At 37.8% G+C, this 18262-nt stretch overlaps 1 protein-coding gene across 1 annotated transcript in view; it reads left to right on the top strand.

Annotated features, from left to right (window-relative positions):
* The window catches only part of LOC136866224 (esterase E4), a 113956-nt gene that overhangs the window by 93490 nt on the left and 2204 nt on the right, over positions 1-18262 (top strand). The window contains exons 10-11 of the mRNA XM_067143008.2: positions 10695-10806; positions 14459-14579. Coding sequence (XP_066999109.2) covers positions 10695-10806; positions 14459-14579 — 233 coding nt within the window. The remainder of the gene's footprint in view (positions 1-10694; positions 10807-14458; positions 14580-18262) is intronic.

Raw genomic sequence — 18262 nt, forward strand, 5'->3', positions numbered from 1 at the left:
TTGTTTCTTTGCCAGGACATGTCATAAGAACTCTATTGCAGTAGATAGCCACCGCCAAAGCAAAGAGACAGACTGTTACCAACTCTAGGCAGCGGATACGCGTTAAATCTCTTCTAACAGTTAGGCGAGTATTAATGCGCCTGCGCCAAGCATAGCCCCTCTCTCGCTGACATTAAGATGTATCCTACTATGTTCTCTTGTCATGTTACCACAATGCAAAGTGGTAACGAATGCTTATAACGTAGGTGCTGAGCACTTATGTCTGTTCTTACCACTGTGTTCAACAGTGCATTGTTATAATTTGTGTTAATTATTGTCTTGCATTATAATACAATGTGGCTAAAGTGTGAATTTATATTTAATTTGTCTTAAGTAAGGATAGCATTATAGTACTGCACAACTTATTAAACGTTAAAATAAGTGCTGTCGCTTCCTCCTCGAAAATAAGAGAGTTGGTGGGCCCAGAATGCTCATGTATAATAGAAAGTTTAATGAACACGCCAATTTCGTTAAGAGCCTTTGGAGGAAAGAAAAGCATAGTTGAAAAAGTTAGACTCACACCTTCTCTTAAAAATTTAGTCAAGGAATAGAAAAGAACAGTACGATATTTTCATGACTTGTGGTACAGATATCTGCCTTGGTTATGTGGATATGCAAAAATTAATAAACTGTATTTTTTGCCATGTGTTCTCTTTTCCTCAGAAAAGATGCTTGGAATAAAGACAGTATGGAGAAATTATATAGTTTCAGAGTTGCAAAGAGATGCCATGAGATGTCTCAAGCGCACACTTATGCTGTTGCCAATATGATTTAGTTCAGATGGTCCAGAATAGAGAACAGCTTACAGAAAGAAAATTGATGAGCAAAATGATGTACTAAAAAATAACAGATATATTATCAGCACTTCAATAGATACTGTGCATTTTCTTTCAAAGCAAGGATTACCTTTCAGGGACCAATAAACTGAAGAATATGATAATAGAGGTGATTGCAGGGAGTTACTAGCATTAATTGGTAAGAAAGAAGACATTTATCAGCACCACTTAGAACCATGTACAGTTTTCTCAGGACTTTCACCTGACATACAAAATGATATTATTGAAGCCATAGCTACTTTTATGACCAACGAAATTAAAGATAAGGTTAAGAAAGTAAACTTTATTTCCGTAATTTTGGGTGAAAGTACAGACGTTTCTAACAGAGCACAACTCTCGACTGTATTTAGATATGTTGGTCCAGAAGGCAAAATTCAAGAGAGATTTTTTGAGATTCAATGATGTAAGCAGTAACCGTTCTCTGTTCTGCTCTCTCTCTCTTTTTTTTTCTTCTTTTTTTTTTTTTTCTGGTAAACATCTCCTTGGAGTGTTACAAGAATTTCAGTGTGGTGAAAAGTTTGTTGCAGAGACATTTGATGGCACAGCAGTGATCACAGGACAGCACAGTGGGTTGCAGAAGCTAGTCATGGATGAATATGATCAGGCTATATTTTTTCACTGCTATGATCATAGGCTCAACTTGGTATTGAAACAATCTGTTAACCACATCAAAGAAAATAAAGTATTTTTTCAGATTTTGTCTGGGTTAGCAGAGATTTTTTCATCATCCCTTAAGTGGGCCGCTGGCCTTGATAAAGTAATAATAAAAAGACGATTACAAACTGTAGCACCTCTCCGATGGTTGCAGTTGTGTCCTTTGTCTACACAGATCTACTTGAATACTTCAGAGAAATGAAAGGTAACGCTGATGAATGGGATTGTGGGATGAGATTTCAGGCTAAGTGTTACTATGTTACCCTGCAAGACTTTGATTTCTAGTTCCTATTAAATATATATGTTGACATGCTCTCTCAATCTGATGTTCTGTATGAAAATGTGTGATATTGCCTTCTCTTCCAAAGGGATGGATACATACATACATACATACATACATACATACAGTAGAATTCCGCTGTAACGAACACCAGTATAACGAAATTTTCAGAATAACGAATAATTTTTTTGGTCCCTTCCTTTTTTCCTATTTGTTGTATGTTAAAATATTTCATTTTAACGAATTTCCTAGTTTCAGTTTAACGAAATAAAATTGAGCTCTTTTCTTTACCAGTTTGACCATATTTTCTCAAATTTAAACCAAAATTCATCCTGTTTTATGACCAACATTTTTCTTGTTACATTATTTCGTTATTCAGACGATATGATCGCCATTTTCCATATATGCACCGTACGCGATCGAGAAGGCAATCGCTTTTGTGTAACCAATATGCTTCGCCCAGTTCTCACATATGGTATGGAACTTATTTGGGAAAGACTAACGGTGTCCGACCTTTGAACTATTGAAAATGTAAAGGCCAGATTTCTGAAACGAATACTGGGCATCTCCAAGATGTCACCATCACATGAGACTTGAGTATGAATTATCCAAAGAAACTTTTTTACGGGAAGATTTGAAAATAAGAATGCAGCTTTCACATACGCAGCGAGAAGTAGTTCTCCAAGAGAGAAAGAGAAAACAAGCAGAAATCAGCCTGGATTTTTATTCAGCTGATGCTATTATTGACCGCAGCTGGACCGGTCCAAATAATGACGTGAGAAGTGCTTTGAATAGGCTGGCGGTACATGGGTTTCACCATCGTCTGTGTCGGCGATCAGACTTTCATGAACCGTCCCTACATTTTGTGCGTACGTTGTGTGATAAACATTGCGATCGCTATTATTTCAGCAAGTGCAACAAGAGAACAAAATCTTCACTAGAATATGCGAAGATTAATGTATTTTTTTCTTTTAATGCACATTTGTACGCTATTAAATAAATAAATATGCTTCGCCCGTCATCCAATGTAAGACGTCACTCTATTAGCTGAAGTGCTTTGAATAGGCTGGCGGTACATGGGTTTCACCATCGTCTATGCCGGCGATCAGACTTTCATGAACCGTCCCTACATTTTGTGCGTACGTTGTGTGATAAACATTGCGTTCGCTATCATTTCAGCAAGTGCAACAAGAGAACAAAATCTTCACTAGAATATGCGAAGATTAATGTATTTTTTTCTTTTAATGCACATTTGTACGCTATTAAATAAATAAATATGCTTCGCCCATCATCCAATGTAAGAAGTCACTCTATTAGCTGAGTAGAAGCGCCAAGTTTGCAATCCACCAATGAACGCTACGCTTTGCGCAACAAATAGGCTTCGCCCATCGACCGATGTAAGACGTCACACTATTGGCTGAGTAGGATCGCGATGTTTGTAATCCACCAATGAACGCGCCGGATGCATTGCATTTTTCTTCTTCGTATTTAATTCGCAAAGCCTATTCAAAGCACTTCTCACATTCTCTTTGACTTCTCATGTCATTATTTGGACCAGTCCAGCTGCGGTCAATCAGATGAATAAAAATCCAGGCTGATTTCTGCTTGTTTTCTCTTTCTCTCTTGGAGAACTACTACTTCTTGCTGTTAAGGTTATATATCATTAAACCTGCAAAGTTCGTGTGCATTTCGTTAAATAAATAAGTACGGTACCGTACATATCATCGCAAATGGATAAGCAGAAGCGACAGCAGTTTTCGTTGAGTGAAAAACGTAAAATACTTGCGAAAGTAGAGAAAGGCGGAAAGAAAGGAGATGTAGCGAAGAAGTATGGCATTAGCCCGTCAACACTTTCTACGTTTTTAAAACAGAAAAGTAAGATAGAGGAAAACATTGATGCTGATGCCCTAGGTCCACAGCGTAAGAAGATCAGGACAGCCGACTACAAGGAGGTGGACCAAGCCGCTCAATACGTGGTTTGTGGAAATGCGGAGTAAAAACATTCCAATAAATGGCCCACTGTTATGTGAGCGTGCGCGATCTTTCGCACGCTCGCTTGGGTCACCTGAGTTTATGGGTAGTGCTGGTTGGCTTCATAGGTTCCGGGAGAGATATGGCATATCCCACAAAATTATAAGTGGTGAAGCTAACGATGCCCCGAAGGAAGTTGCGTCTTCATGGCGGCTGGAGACTCTAAAGGATGCCTTGAAAGAATATTCGCCGGCAGATATTTATAATGCAGACGAAACTGCTTTATTTTATAAACTAATGCCGAACAAAACCCTTGATTTTAAGGGAAATAAGTGTTTTGGGGGCAAACGTTCAAAAGAACGTATCACGGCTCTTTTGTGCACCAATTCCACAGGGACGGACAAACTGAAGCCTCTCATAATTGGGAAATTTGGGAAGCCAAGGTGCTTCAAGGGGGTGCAACATCTGCCGTGTGAATACAGGCACAATTCTAAGGCATGGATGACATTGGTGCTATTCAAAGAGTGGTTGGACTTGGAACGTTGGATGAAGGCCGAAAAGAGGAGAATTCTCCTATTATTGGACAATTGCTCTTCTCATAATTGTGTGCCTCGCCATTTGGAGCATGTAAAAGTTTTATTTTTGCCTCCAAATACAACTTCAATTCTGCAGCCGCTGGATCAGGGTATAATTCATGCAGTAAAGCGGCATTACCGAGCTCGTGTAGTCCGTCGAATGCGGTGCAACGTTGCCACGAATAGAACCATTAACGTCAATATATTGGAAGCAATGCAGATGTTTAATGCTGCATGGAAATCCCTGAATACAGACATCATCACAAACTGCTTTAGAAAAGCTGGAGTGGTTTTTACAGAAGACATTGCAGAAAGTGAAGTGTTGGATGATGTGGAAACCGAGGAGAATTGGAAGCGTTTGTGTACAACGTTGGATGTGCCATCTACGGTAAGTCTTACCGACTACATCAATGCAGATAGTGATGTAATAGTCCACAAAGAAATCACAAATGAGGAGATTGTGGAGGATATTATGAATGATAGAGATCCATGCGATGAGGAGGAAGAGGAAGACAACCCCGAAAATGATTGTGATCGACAGAGCTTGACTCTTCAACAGGCAACGAACATGGCACGTAGCCTTCAGGATTTTCTCGTGTCACGAAGTGATGTGCCAGAATCTGTTTTAAATTCATGTGCAGTGGTTGGGGACTATTTGGAACGAGCTTTTGTGTCTGGATCTGTTCAGAAGAAAATCACAGACTTTTTCAAAAAATGATGTTCTGGAACAGTGTGTAGACTTCCTGGTACAATGTAAAAATAGATTTTCTGAAAATATCTGTCGGTACTGTAACTCTTATTATAATGGTATTTTGAAGTTTTATAGATCTTGCAGCTGATATAACAGGGCAGATGAATTCGTAGTTCTGCCCCTAAAAACAACAATAACTAACGGATATAATACTAGGCGAGTTCTTAAGAATTGACTTATTTCAGTATAACAAAATTTCAGTATAACAAATTAATTTCAGAGGTCCCCAAAATTTTGTTATACTAGTATTTTACTGTACATACATACATACATACATACATACATACATACATACATACATACATACATACATCTTCATTCTAGACTGTTATGCCTTTCAGCGATCCATCTGCAAGCTTCTTTTAATTTACTACACACCCCCGCAATCCTGTTTTTGTAAGTTACAGGCAATGTCTGCCCCTCGCAGCTTAAGTTATTTGACCAAATCGCAGTTGTGTCCCATCATTGTCCCATTGTTTATCGTTGCAAATTGGGTAATTTTGACTCACTACTTTATAGGAATGAAGAAAACATTGTTACCTCCGATTGTATTTGGAAATAATTGACATCATATCCATGCAACTATCAGCCAGAATTTCCTTCAGTCAATTGTGGTGCGAGCTACAATATACTCTCAAGGATGAGTGTGGTAACACTTTTCAAACTGTCACACAACAGCACTGTATACAAACAACACATTACACTACCAACCACCCAAGGGACATACAAAAGTTAATACATCCCTTCACAAAAGGCTGACATTGGGAAGGATACCCTCTCATAAAACTAAGCCAAGAATACATACAGTGGTGGAGGTGAATATTTTTTTAAAGAGGAATTACAACTGTGCAACTATGCTCTTTTAACACTACATAATTAGAAGAGAAATAGGAAGAGGTTCGATCCTTTGAAGGATGATTGTATCGGCAAGAGAAAGGTTGTGAAAATGAAAGACACTCAAGGCCTCACGAGCCTCATACCTTCAGGGTTGTAAAGGGCTAGCTAGAGTTGACCAAGGGAAGTCAGACAGAACAGATGAAAGCAAGAGCCTACCCCAGGTCAGTGTAAGCAATGCCAGCACTCGACTAAGAGCCCCGTGGTCGCCAACACATGCTGCGTAGTTGAAAGCCCTTGGGGATTTGTTTTAGTCACCTCTTACGACAGGCAGGGGGTACTGTGGACACATTCTCTCTCTCCCACCCACAGGGGTTAACTCTGCATGCAGTACTGACCCAAAATAATTAAGAAGGCCAGGAATAATTTATTAGATAATGCATTTAAATCTGTGTTACCAGTGTTGTTATATCTTGCAAATTCTTTTACTGAATAGGCAGTTCCTCCATAAATACAATTTCCTTTGTAAACCATCCTAATGAGCCATATTATTAAAATGACCTCGCATGAAGTTTTATCTTCACAAACGCATCTACATTGCTAAATTTTCTATAAAACACTTCCCTGCTTTGTCAATACTTTACATATTTTATTATACCTAATTCCCGTACATGTTTTGAGAGCCAGTTACTCTCTTCCTCAGCGGTGCCAAAACATCAATAATCTATGGACTTGGTACATTGTAACAGATATACTTATCAACACAACAGTTATATATAAAATCTTGAAATTCTTGAAATATTTCTTTGTGTTTCAACTTTACTTACTTTCTATGTCAATTTATTACAGACTTTAAAATAGAAATTTTCAAATCATAAAATGGATATCTATTTAATTAGTAAACTATATGCTAAAATTTCAAATCTGTTCTGCTCTTTGAATTTATGTCCTTATTTACATCTAAAAAGAACTAAATGTTTCTTTGTGTCTAAGTTTACATTCACTTTGTCATTTAAAAAACTACTTCAAAAACATATTTTTTTTACAATAAATAAATAACACCTATTAAGTGAGTCACTATGTTGAACTTAAAATATTTCTGCTTTCTTGAAAATTTTTTCCTTTCCTTAAGTCTGCTCTATTTCTAAGAACTTTCATATAATTCGGAAATTCTTCCTCTTAATCATGTCCAACCATGTCAGCCATCTTAACCGTCCAATTCTTCAGTTTAAACTAAATTTATCCTCAAATTCAAATGGCATAACACTGGTCTGAACCAAACAATATGTACACTGTTGCTGTCAATGACCTTACGGGGCGAGCTGCTGCTAGGCAAAGAAGTAGCATGTAGCCTATTTCTATAACCCTTTGGGTTGTTCTGAACTACATCTAAGATACCATTGAGCAAACTGTCCTGGGTGAGCAAAAAGACTTCACCAAAAATGGAGCTATGGTGATCAGGAGTTAACGCTGAAAATACTGATAGAATCTGGATTTCAGAGTGGTCTTAAATCAGCTGCAGCTTTAATTGATCTTATGGCAGTTTATAGCACAGTGTGGAGAGATGGACTGATGCTTAAAATCGTTGATGATCCCATGTCAAAAGCTAGCATTCTTACTGAGCCATATGCTCTCTGATAGGTGCTTTACAGTTTTCCTGAGTGGAAAAGTAAGTAGGTTGGTAACTCTAAATAATGGCCTACCTCACATATCAGTCTTGATTTTGTTCAATCTTTACGTCCACAACATGCCATATACCAATCAAAGAAAATTCAAGGCCAGGCTGAGTGGCTCAGATGGTTGAGGCACTGGCCTTCTGACCCCAACTTGACAGGTTTGATCCTGGCTCAGTCCGGTGGTATTTGAAGGTGCTCAAATACATCAGCCTTGTGTCGGTAGATTTACTGGCACGTAAAAGAACTCCTGCAGGACAAAATTCTGGCACCTCGGCGTCTCCAAAAACCATAAAAGTAATTAGTGGGACGTAAAGCAAATGGCATTATTATTATTATTATTATTATTATTATTATTATTAAGAAAATTCACTATGCAAATGACCTAACACTGATATGTCACAGCTATGATCTCATACATTGTGAGAAAGTACTGACAAATAATCTTGCCATATTAAATGACTACTGTCATAAATTGGAACTTCCAACCAAATCCATGCAAGACTGAGGTCATGGCATTTTATTTGCATAACATGGAAGCACACTGGGAGCTGCAAGTTATGCTTGATGGGAACAAAGTTCCTCATAACTACTCCCCAAAATATCTAGGGTAACTCTTGATCAATCTTTGTTGTTTAAACAACATTGCACCAAGCTCTCTTAACACATTCACTGCCACTGACGCTTTAAGGCATCAAGGTGATATATGCAGCAATGCCGATGCCGCTTTAAAGCATCCAGATCCCTATGTTTCTAAAGCTACATAGAAACGTGCTGGCTTGGCGATTGATGCTTGTGGTTATGCCGGCACTGCAGGAAGGTTACCTTTAGGACAATTTGCCGCATGCGGTTCCATTGTTGAGTAATTAGGTGACAATCAGTATTGCTTTGAAATGGAGAAGTAGTAGTATGAGATATAATTTTATACTAATTAAGATTTAATTAAAATATTAGAGGTTTCTGAGAGCGAATCTGATATATTGTCAGGCAGTGAGGAGGATGAGTGGAAGAATTCTGAAAGTGACAACAGTGCACTGAATTAAGACAACAGTGTTTGTGATAATTTTGTCACAATTTGGGACAAACAGATTTTTATTTACAATAATATGCTCTCTGATCCATCAAGTTGTGCATTGTTTTGCAAATTATTAGTACAAAAGAAAAGTATTGCTTGACGCTTTAAAGCATCAGATGGTACTCTCATCCGAAACATGGCCTGAAGTACCACAAAAAACAGATCAGATAACTTGATGGACACGTTTTTGATCAAATTTAGTGCCATTTATTAGGATAGACTGATACTGCCAAAACGGCTCCTGAGAAAGATATTTTAGAAAATGGTGGCTGTGAACATGTTAAGAAACTTGCCTCGAGAGTAAATCCTCTCTGCAAACTAGCCTGAGCAGGTGCAGATATGCTGTGCACTGACATTGCTCTAAATGATTCTACGAGAATTATCACTGGTTCCATCAGGTCTACTTCCATACAGTATTTGCCTGTTTTAGCGACTATAACTCCTCCAGATATCAGAAGAAAAGTATCCAAGGTGCAAATGTAAAAGAACACAGAGTCCCACAAAAGCTCTCTTCCCTCTAAAGTACTTCGCAGAATCCACCAAGTATGCACTTATAATCATGCCAATCACAGTGGATATATTTCATTCCATATAATGTAATAAAAAGGAAACATGGTTCAATATTATCACTGAAAGGAAAGAATGTTTGAACCCACCTGATTGAAGACCCAACAAGGAAAGTCAAGGAATTTCATCTCACCTGATGTGATCAGTTGAGACTCATAACAGGGCAGGACAGGGGAGGTGTGACTACACACAGAAAAAATGAGGTTTTCTTAACAGTTGCTGCATGTGACTGTGGAGTGGAAGAGCAGACAATGATGCACATTGTAAAGAATGGTGTCTTTCATTTACTTGAAAATGGGCTGAGGGGCTTACATGAAGCGACCCGAGTGCTGTGGACTGGTTGTCAAATCAAGTCATTAAATTGTAGATTTATTGCATGATTATCTTGCATATTTTACTTAAAGGACATACTGTAATAAATATTCTTCTTTTTCTTATCCTCCAGGGTTGGTTTTTCCCTCTGACTGAGTGAGGGACCCCTCATCTACCACTCCAAGGGCAGTGTCCTGGAATGTGAGACTTTGGATCAGGGGATACAACTGGGAAGGAGGACCAGTACATCACCTGCTATTCTGAACAGGGTCCTTGTGGGGGGGATAGAAAGTTCGAAAGGGATATGCAAGGAAGAGGGAAGGAAGTAGCCATGGCCTTCAGTTAGGTATCATCCTGGCATTTGCCTGTAGGAGAAGTATCACAGCCAGGATCGGCTGATGGGGGGAGGGGGGTTGTAGTTACAAAAATGATGCTAGAACACAATGAAGGTGCTTGTGCGTGTGTGGTACGTGCATGCAAGACTTGTCATTATAAGGATACTGATACAAGGGAATTATGTTGATATTCAGATTGCAATACACTATAAAATCTTATACTAAAATACAGCACAAAAACAATACAATCAAGGTCAACAATTTTATAGTGAATGATATGTTCTGTTTACAATCTAAAATCCAAATTTCAAGGCTTCTTAGAAAATATATTCAACAGATCTATTTGTTCTACAATTATGTTTCTGAATGTTTAAACCCGCTCTACTCAGTTGACCTCCCTAGGCTGAGTGGACCCCGTTCCAGCCCTTGTACCACTTTTCAAATTTTGTAGCAGAGCCAGGAATCAAACCTGGGCCTCATCACACTAACCACTACACCACAGAGGCGAAATAACAACAACAACAACATCAACATCATCATTTGTATATATAGGCCAAAGGTAGACATTTATACAACTAGAGGCACATGCTTCTCCTAATGCACAATCACCGCACTGTCCTATATAGGTGGTTTGTGGTGTCTCAATAGTGCACTAGCCACCAGCATCTTGGAAATATGTAATAATCCAACTGATGAGCCCATTGCTACACTGGGGTGAAATGATGGTAATTTCACAATTGAAGAGGCCTAAAAAGTTAAAATGTTTTTAACCTTTGACTTGTTTCCTTCCAGTTCAATGGAGCAGCATACTTCAAAGGCCCTGCTTTGAAAATGGCTGAGCTGAATGCCATGAGAAATGGAACAACATACCTTGCTACATTCACCTATGATCCTGATGGCAAAGGCAAGTGAAACAGAGTGTGAACTGAAGTTTTCCTGACCTGCTTTCAGATATTTTCCTGACTACTGAAAAATGCATAATATGTTAAATCACTGAACATTAGATTTTACAAGAAGTAAAAAGGAAAACCCAGCCTCCACCTTCCCCATAGCAGGCCTAATTCTCTCCCCACTTTGTTTTCTCTTCCTTTTTGTTATTATTTATCTGTTTATTTATTTATTTATTTATTTATTTATTTATTTATTTATTTATTTATTTATTTATTTATTTATTTATTTATTTATTTATTTATTTATTTATTGAAAAACATGTTGTTGGCATTGTGACAATAAATGTAATAATTATTTTAATGGTAGTGTGCATTGAAAACTAGTTTCATATGACATGGAACAGATAATACAATATGCAAGTTCTAATTGTAACAATAGAATTCCATTTTACGTTGCTTTATGTTTTCTAGAAGTATTTTCTTTTTTCTCAATTTCAACATTCTCCTTTTCTTTTTCACTTTTAGACTTTTTCCCTCCAACTCTTTCAAGTACTATTCAACTTTCCTCTGCTCTGCTTGCTCCCACCAACCCCGTTTCTCTCTCTCTCTTCTGACTGCACTTCTTTTCCAAATATGAGTGATACCTTCTTCTTGAAACTCTGACTGAGGTCAACATATTCTATTGATTGTCACATTCCTCAAAACACCAAGGTGTCTTACGCTTTCACAAATAATTCTTTGAAACTCAAGTGATTCCTCTAGAAGATTTTCAACCAGTAAATGTTTATTGACAAAAGAGTCTGTTTCAATAATAATATTGCATTACCATGAGACAAAATTAAACAGATCTTCATTACAGACCAGAGATCTTTTTATTCATTACCTTCCCCTAAAAATTCTTCTAATCCTACTGGTATGTCAACCATTATTCCAGAAACGAAATAATTACTTGTTCGTTGATTCTTGCAGTTTCCTGAGCTGCATTAGTTAGCAAAGAAAGCTGTTGTTTGGCCTTCTCAGCACTTTATGGCTGTGCAGGTTTTCAAGAACAATGTCAAACCTTTTTATTGCAGAACTTGGTTTCATCAATATCATTTTAGGGTCTAAAGCAGTAAGGCCTCATGCTAAATGTGATTTTAAAGGACTCTTTCTAGCATGGTGATAAGGAGATCTTTACACTCATTTAAAAAAATAATTTTTCCCTTCTCTAAGCATTTAAGTTGTTTTAGTAAGCTTTTGGCAGTTTAACCAATATCCACTTCTGCTGAAACCAGGTTAATCTTGCAATTCTAAATTTATAAATTTTTGAGAAGTATTTGTTTTCAACTACCTTTTCAGACTTCACAAATTTCATCAATAGGTTTTCCATAAGTTTTTCAAGTGATGTAATATGTTTATGGACCGTAGGCTTCTGAATTTGGAATCATCTGAGGAGAGGTTCAACATTTGACAAAATACTTCTGAAAGCACTTAGTTTTGCCTCAAGTAGCAGGTTCTTTACAGCTTCTCTAATGTATTGAAGGTTTTCATTGTCTTCTTCATGGTATTCTTTCACAAATTTCTCAACTTCATATTTTTTAAGAGCCTGATCAACAAAGCATCTATTTTCCAACCATCTAATTGCATTGAACTTGTAAGGAAAAGTGGTACTAGTTGTTATTTCTGTGTATTCAGCATGTATATCTCTAAAAAGACTGTAGATGTGAAAGAGTGAAAAAAAAAAATCCCAGTAGGTTTTGGAGATTCTAGTTTTCATGGCACCATTTACTGTATGCAAAAATTAAGAGAATACATGATTAAATCCATCTAACAACTGATCTGCAGGTGTTCTGCTTAAAAATATACTATTCCAATATCTTGTTAAAACTTTTTTGAAGGTTTACTTCTTAAAACCCGTAAGTCCATTTGTCCTCATTGAAAAATTTGTTTAATGATTCATTTAAACAAACAATATAGACAGAGCACTGTTTTATATCATTTTGTAAAATATGGGACTAATCCACTATTTATTACATACAAAACCTTAGTCTTACCCACAGTAAAGCTTTGATAGATTTTACTGTCTGGGAATATATTTTTGAATGATTTGTAGATTTCATCACAAGAGTTCAGAGACATCTTCCCAAAGACAACCTGGAGAGCTTGTATTGCTTCAGCAGGCATAACATCTTCATTCCCACCAAGTCTTCAGACTTGTTTGATTTGTTCCTGGTACTACTAATTCTTCTGTAGCTATGAATGACGTGTTAAGCATTGGCTGCAAATCGAATAGAGATGGAGTTTCTTTTTAAAGAAAGAAATTTTTGAGTGGGAACGTTTAGCTATAATTTATTTCACACTACTGGTAGTAGATAAAAACAATTGTTGTTTACCCATATTGCTAAGTTTAACAGATAAAAAAATGAAATAGCCTCTGACTTTTAGTGCCGGGATGTGTTCCGAGGACTTTGGCTTGCCAGGTGCAGGTCTTTTGATTTGACGTCTGTAGGTGACCTGCACGTCATGTTGAGGATAAAATGATGATGAAGTTCCCGTGCCGGCGGAATTAACCAATCACGGTTAAAATTCCCGACCCTGCCAGGAATTGAACCTGGGACCCCTGTGACTACAGGCCAGCATGCTAACCATTTAAGTTTGACAGATTTAAGACATGTTGTACAATACGCTGAAGTTGCAGTCATTAACCAGCCAGCCACTAAATTCTGGAAACACTTTATGTCTAGCCAAAGTTTATTTAACATACACTGCTTGTCAGTCACTGTAATAAGCTTCAGTAAGCATCCTAGAACTGAAAAATTGTGTTTTTTTTTTTTTTAAATATTATTTTAAAAAATTTTTTTTTACAATCGGCTTTACATTGCACCAACACAGATACATATTATGGCGATGATGGGATAGGAAAGGGCTAGGAGTGGAAAGTAAGCAGCCATGGCCTTAATGAAGGTACAGCCCCAACATTTGCCTGGTGTAAAAATGGGGAACCATGGAAAACGATCTTCAGGGCTGTTGACAGTGGGGTTCAAACTCACTATCTCCTGAATGCAAGCTCACAGCTGCACACTCCTAACTGCATGGCCAACTCCCTCAGTAAAGAATTGGTTAAAATGGTTGGAAAAAGAATGACAAGGACACAACAAAAATGGCATAATTAATTGTTGTGCCCTTCTTGTGAAAAATAACTGAAGAAAATGCTACCGTGGCAGACTGGAACATGATAAATTCCCCTCAAATCCATCACTGGGGAGGATTTCCCTGACTTTCCAGATGTTTTGTCTGTTTCCCTGATCAAATTCCCCCCCATTTTCGACGACTTTCCAAGAATGTGAATACCCTGTGAGATATGTATGTATATGTAGGGGACTTCAGACATCTGTGTCTCACTTCTGATGCGACACTATACAACTCGCACAGATTATGAAAGGTTTAGTCACTTCTCTGCTACTAATAAAGCTAGAGAGTAATGGGTTACATTCCTTTTTGGAAAAAGTTCAACTCCAATCCTTAAGAACATATACACAAGTCATGAGGGTGAAAGAGATAGAATTGTCACTAAAGTTTAATATTTTGTCATAAAATTAATTTCACTAGAATGTTCTCTTGTTGAGCACCCAATACTGGACTGTAGAGTAAAATGAGCCTGTGTAACAAATATTCTGTATGTTTCAGGTGTGAACCATGCAGCAGATCAGAAGTATCTCTTCCCCTTTGACTTGCCCTCTTACACAGATAGAGACTTCAACATGGTTAAAAAGATGACAAGGATGTGTGCAAATTTTGTTATTCATGGGTAAGTGTCAAGAAACAAACTCTTGAAAGAAATCAGTTCTAATTATTAGTTAAAACAAATTGCAAGTGGATGAATGAAACATGTGAGTATAAGAATACATATATTTTTTGCTAGGTGTTCTACACTGCACTAAGACAGATGCATTTTCAGTAACACTATGATAAATAAGGGACAAGGACTGGGAAGGTAGATGGTGCTAGTGATTATTGTTTTAATGGAAGTACAAATGAATAACCATCCTCTTAACTATAATCAGAAGAGAGAAAGATATTTGACCCTTGGAAGAATGAAGGTATCTGCAAAAGAAAGGGCCATAGAAGATGTGGAAATGAATGACTCCCTAGACTTGGTGCCTTGCACAAGTAAGTGGAAAATGTCAGACCCAGTTAGGGGCCCAGGGATCAACACTCCACACACCCCTATAGAAATATTCTACATTTCATCCTTTTCAATTGCACCCATACGAGGAGTTGAAGTTTGATAGATTGGAAGATTGTTTCACAGTGTTGTAATACCAGCTCTCGTATCACATGGTTGCTAACTGTTCACAAGTCTATCACAATACTGCATCCCTCCCTAAGGGGGGTGAGATATTGTCTTCCAGCTTATCTGGATGTCTTGCTTTTCTTGAAGATCTCCTTGGCTGATATTGACCATGGTTTCTCTAAAATATGAATCACTCTCTGTTTCAGAGCATGATGAGGTAATTTAAGTTCTGAAACAAATGATATCCCAACTCTTTCCAGTGGAATCTTCTTGAACAAAGACTAATTTCAAGCGATGTGTCTGTCTGTCCTCTCTGTGGTAACTTTGTTTCCATTGAGATCATTTTGTAAGGTTGGAGTCATAGGGAGATGTAAACTTGTTGGCTGGAATATGCTTCTTTTTTTTAAGTGCCAGCATCCACAGTTACCGGGTCTTCTCTTAGTACAGTGTCACTACCCCAAGGCAGAAATCCTACAGCAAATGGATATCAGAATAGCAACTTGACAGGAGTGAAAACAGCGGTAACATGAAGGGCTGTTCTAAAATTCAATAGATAAATATAGAGTTCTTCTTCTTGTTTTTCCTGTACAGAACATCTGCCTGAATGGTCTCTTTTGATAGGCCTAAAAAGCTGCTCTGAAGTCCCTCTGGCCTCTGGCAGTAATGTGTAATGTGTCTTGATTTTGTACCAAGGTGCTGAAGAAATGTGACATACTCACAACCATTGAATGGTGGTACATTATCAGATTTGAGCACATAAGGTACTCCAAACTATGAGAATCATTTCCCAAGAACCTTCAAGGTTGCAGCAGCTGAAGATGAAGAAACTCACCCAGAATCCTCATCTGTAATACCAGCTCTCTTATTATATTGTTGCAAACTGTTCACAAGTCTATCACAATACTGCGCCCCTCTCTATGGAGGTAAGATAACTATGAACATATATTTCTTGCCTGCGAAAGTGCCAACAAAGTTCAGACCAAGGTCAAGTATGAAGTGGAGTCGACAGAATGAGGTCACGTTGCTGAACAGGTGTTGTGATGTTTTGAGATGACCCCTCCAAATAACACTGATGAAACCTGTCTTTGAGATCTAGGGGAGAAGACAACAGACCCATTAACACAAGCAACCAAATCATCTACTGTTGGTAGCTGTTAGCAGCAGAGTTTGCAGCTCACATATCCACACACAGTCTTGTGTATTCTGGATTGTGAGGTTTAGGCATAAGGACACCTGGTGATACCCATGGTGTCGGGCCAGTGACAGGCTCTATTATGTTCCTGGCTTGTAAACGTTCGAGTTTCTCTTTCAGTTGAAGTCTGAGGTGGAAAAGGACTCTGTCATGCATCTGAGCAACTGGAGAAACACTTGTGTTGATGTGTAGTTTAATTTGACCACCACAAATTTATTTTTACCGGAGCCTTCAAAAACTGATGGATAGTGATTTTTTGAAGAAATAGGGCACAAAATATTTATCAGGTCAAGTTCTTGTTTTGAAACCAAGCAATGGTTTCCACATCCTTCCAGAATATGGAATTTAGGCTACAAGCAGACAGCACTTGTAGGTTACCAGGGTAGAGAATGTTCCAAGAACCGTAAGTTCACAATCAGACTGGTAAAGCAAGAGCAGCTTCTTGGTTTTCTTTAATATCACTCAAAGAATGAAATAATGCAACATTATAATGCAACCAATACCTATGGTGAATTTTAGCTTTCAACCAAATAAAGCATTTGTAGCTCCTAGAGAAGACAGAGTATCAGAAATCACTCTTAATGTCACTTTCAGAAGAATCAGAACTGTCCCTAACAGATGCATTTCCTACAAACAAATATTGTTTGAAACGGTTGTGTTTCCTACAAAGAGTGCATTCATAACCTCTAGCTGGGCATACACTATTTGAAAGGCATGGCCAATCCCCACCACAAGAAAAACAAGATTTTCAGCAGTTTTAGCAGCCTTTTAAATCTGATTTTGTTGACTGCTTGAGCAGTGGCATCTGCTGAGGGGACCAAAAGTGAAGACATTAGAGAATCTGATATTAAGTAATGAGAGAATACGTTTTCTCAAGTGTTCCAGCCAAGTGCCTATAAGCAATACATTTTAACATCAACTTGAAGTCAAACATTTCACCAAAACTTCAATCCATAATTCAAAGGAGGGGATGTTCCACCTGATTAATTTGTATGTTGGGTATTCAGCCCAAAGGCTGGTTTGATCCTCTGCAGCTCCACCAACAGCTGTCATAAATAGCCTAGGCGTCATGGAAGAGGCGTACTAGCGAAATGAAGAGTGAGGTAGTTTCCCATTACTTTCCTCACCGAGCCAGCAGCTGCTATTACATATCAGTCTGCCAAGTCCACTGAAATGCATGCATCAACTGACCCTATGAGCAATATTTTCACACCATTCATAACAGGGACTGGCTGCATAAGGAATGGTATTACTAGCATCACTCGTACCTCAGTCACTTTCATATTGCCAAAGCCAAGGATGAGACTGAAACAGGGCAATGAAAGTAACAAATTTGATATAGCCCATACCAGAAGACATAGTGCACTGCAAACACTACATCCCACCAGCAAAGGCATACCTGATCAATATAAGATTTAAAATTCAGTTATATTTTATATTTAAAGTAATAGTTTTGACCCATTAATTGGGTCATCCTCATCTAGATATATAAACTATTAAATACTAAAAATAACATTCTTTGACATAAAAATTGTTAAAAAAGTATCACATTTTTTGTCCATAATGTTCAATATGGTTGTGTGCACCACCTGTTTTGAACTCTTTCACAAATAGTATGAAAATTTGTGCTTAAACTGTGTAGAAAAATACTATATACAGTACTGTAGAACTTAGTTTGTTACATTATAATATGAAGCTGACCTGAGGAAACATCCTAGGATGCTATGATGTGTTTTGTGTTGAGTGGTACAGTGAAGTGTAGTGAGTATTTGTCGTAAGATATGGTAGCCTATGTCTGAATTAGGAACATATCTGTGTGAAATTGACTAGTGTGGTGCATATTTGTCTTGTGGTAGCCTAGGTGTAGATACGGAAAAAGTGAAATTCCTTTCTAATGAAGACAACATTAAAATCTCTCAGAAAGTGGACTGGCATCTCCATTTTTAAGAGCACAGAGGTCGCAAATGTTGAACTCATACTTTCTAGTTTTGACTTGATCGATTCG

This window comes from Anabrus simplex, chromosome 3 (assembly GCF_040414725.1).
Source record: "Anabrus simplex isolate iqAnaSimp1 chromosome 3, ASM4041472v1, whole genome shotgun sequence".
Taxonomy (NCBI): Eukaryota; Metazoa; Arthropoda; class Insecta; order Orthoptera; family Tettigoniidae; genus Anabrus; species Anabrus simplex.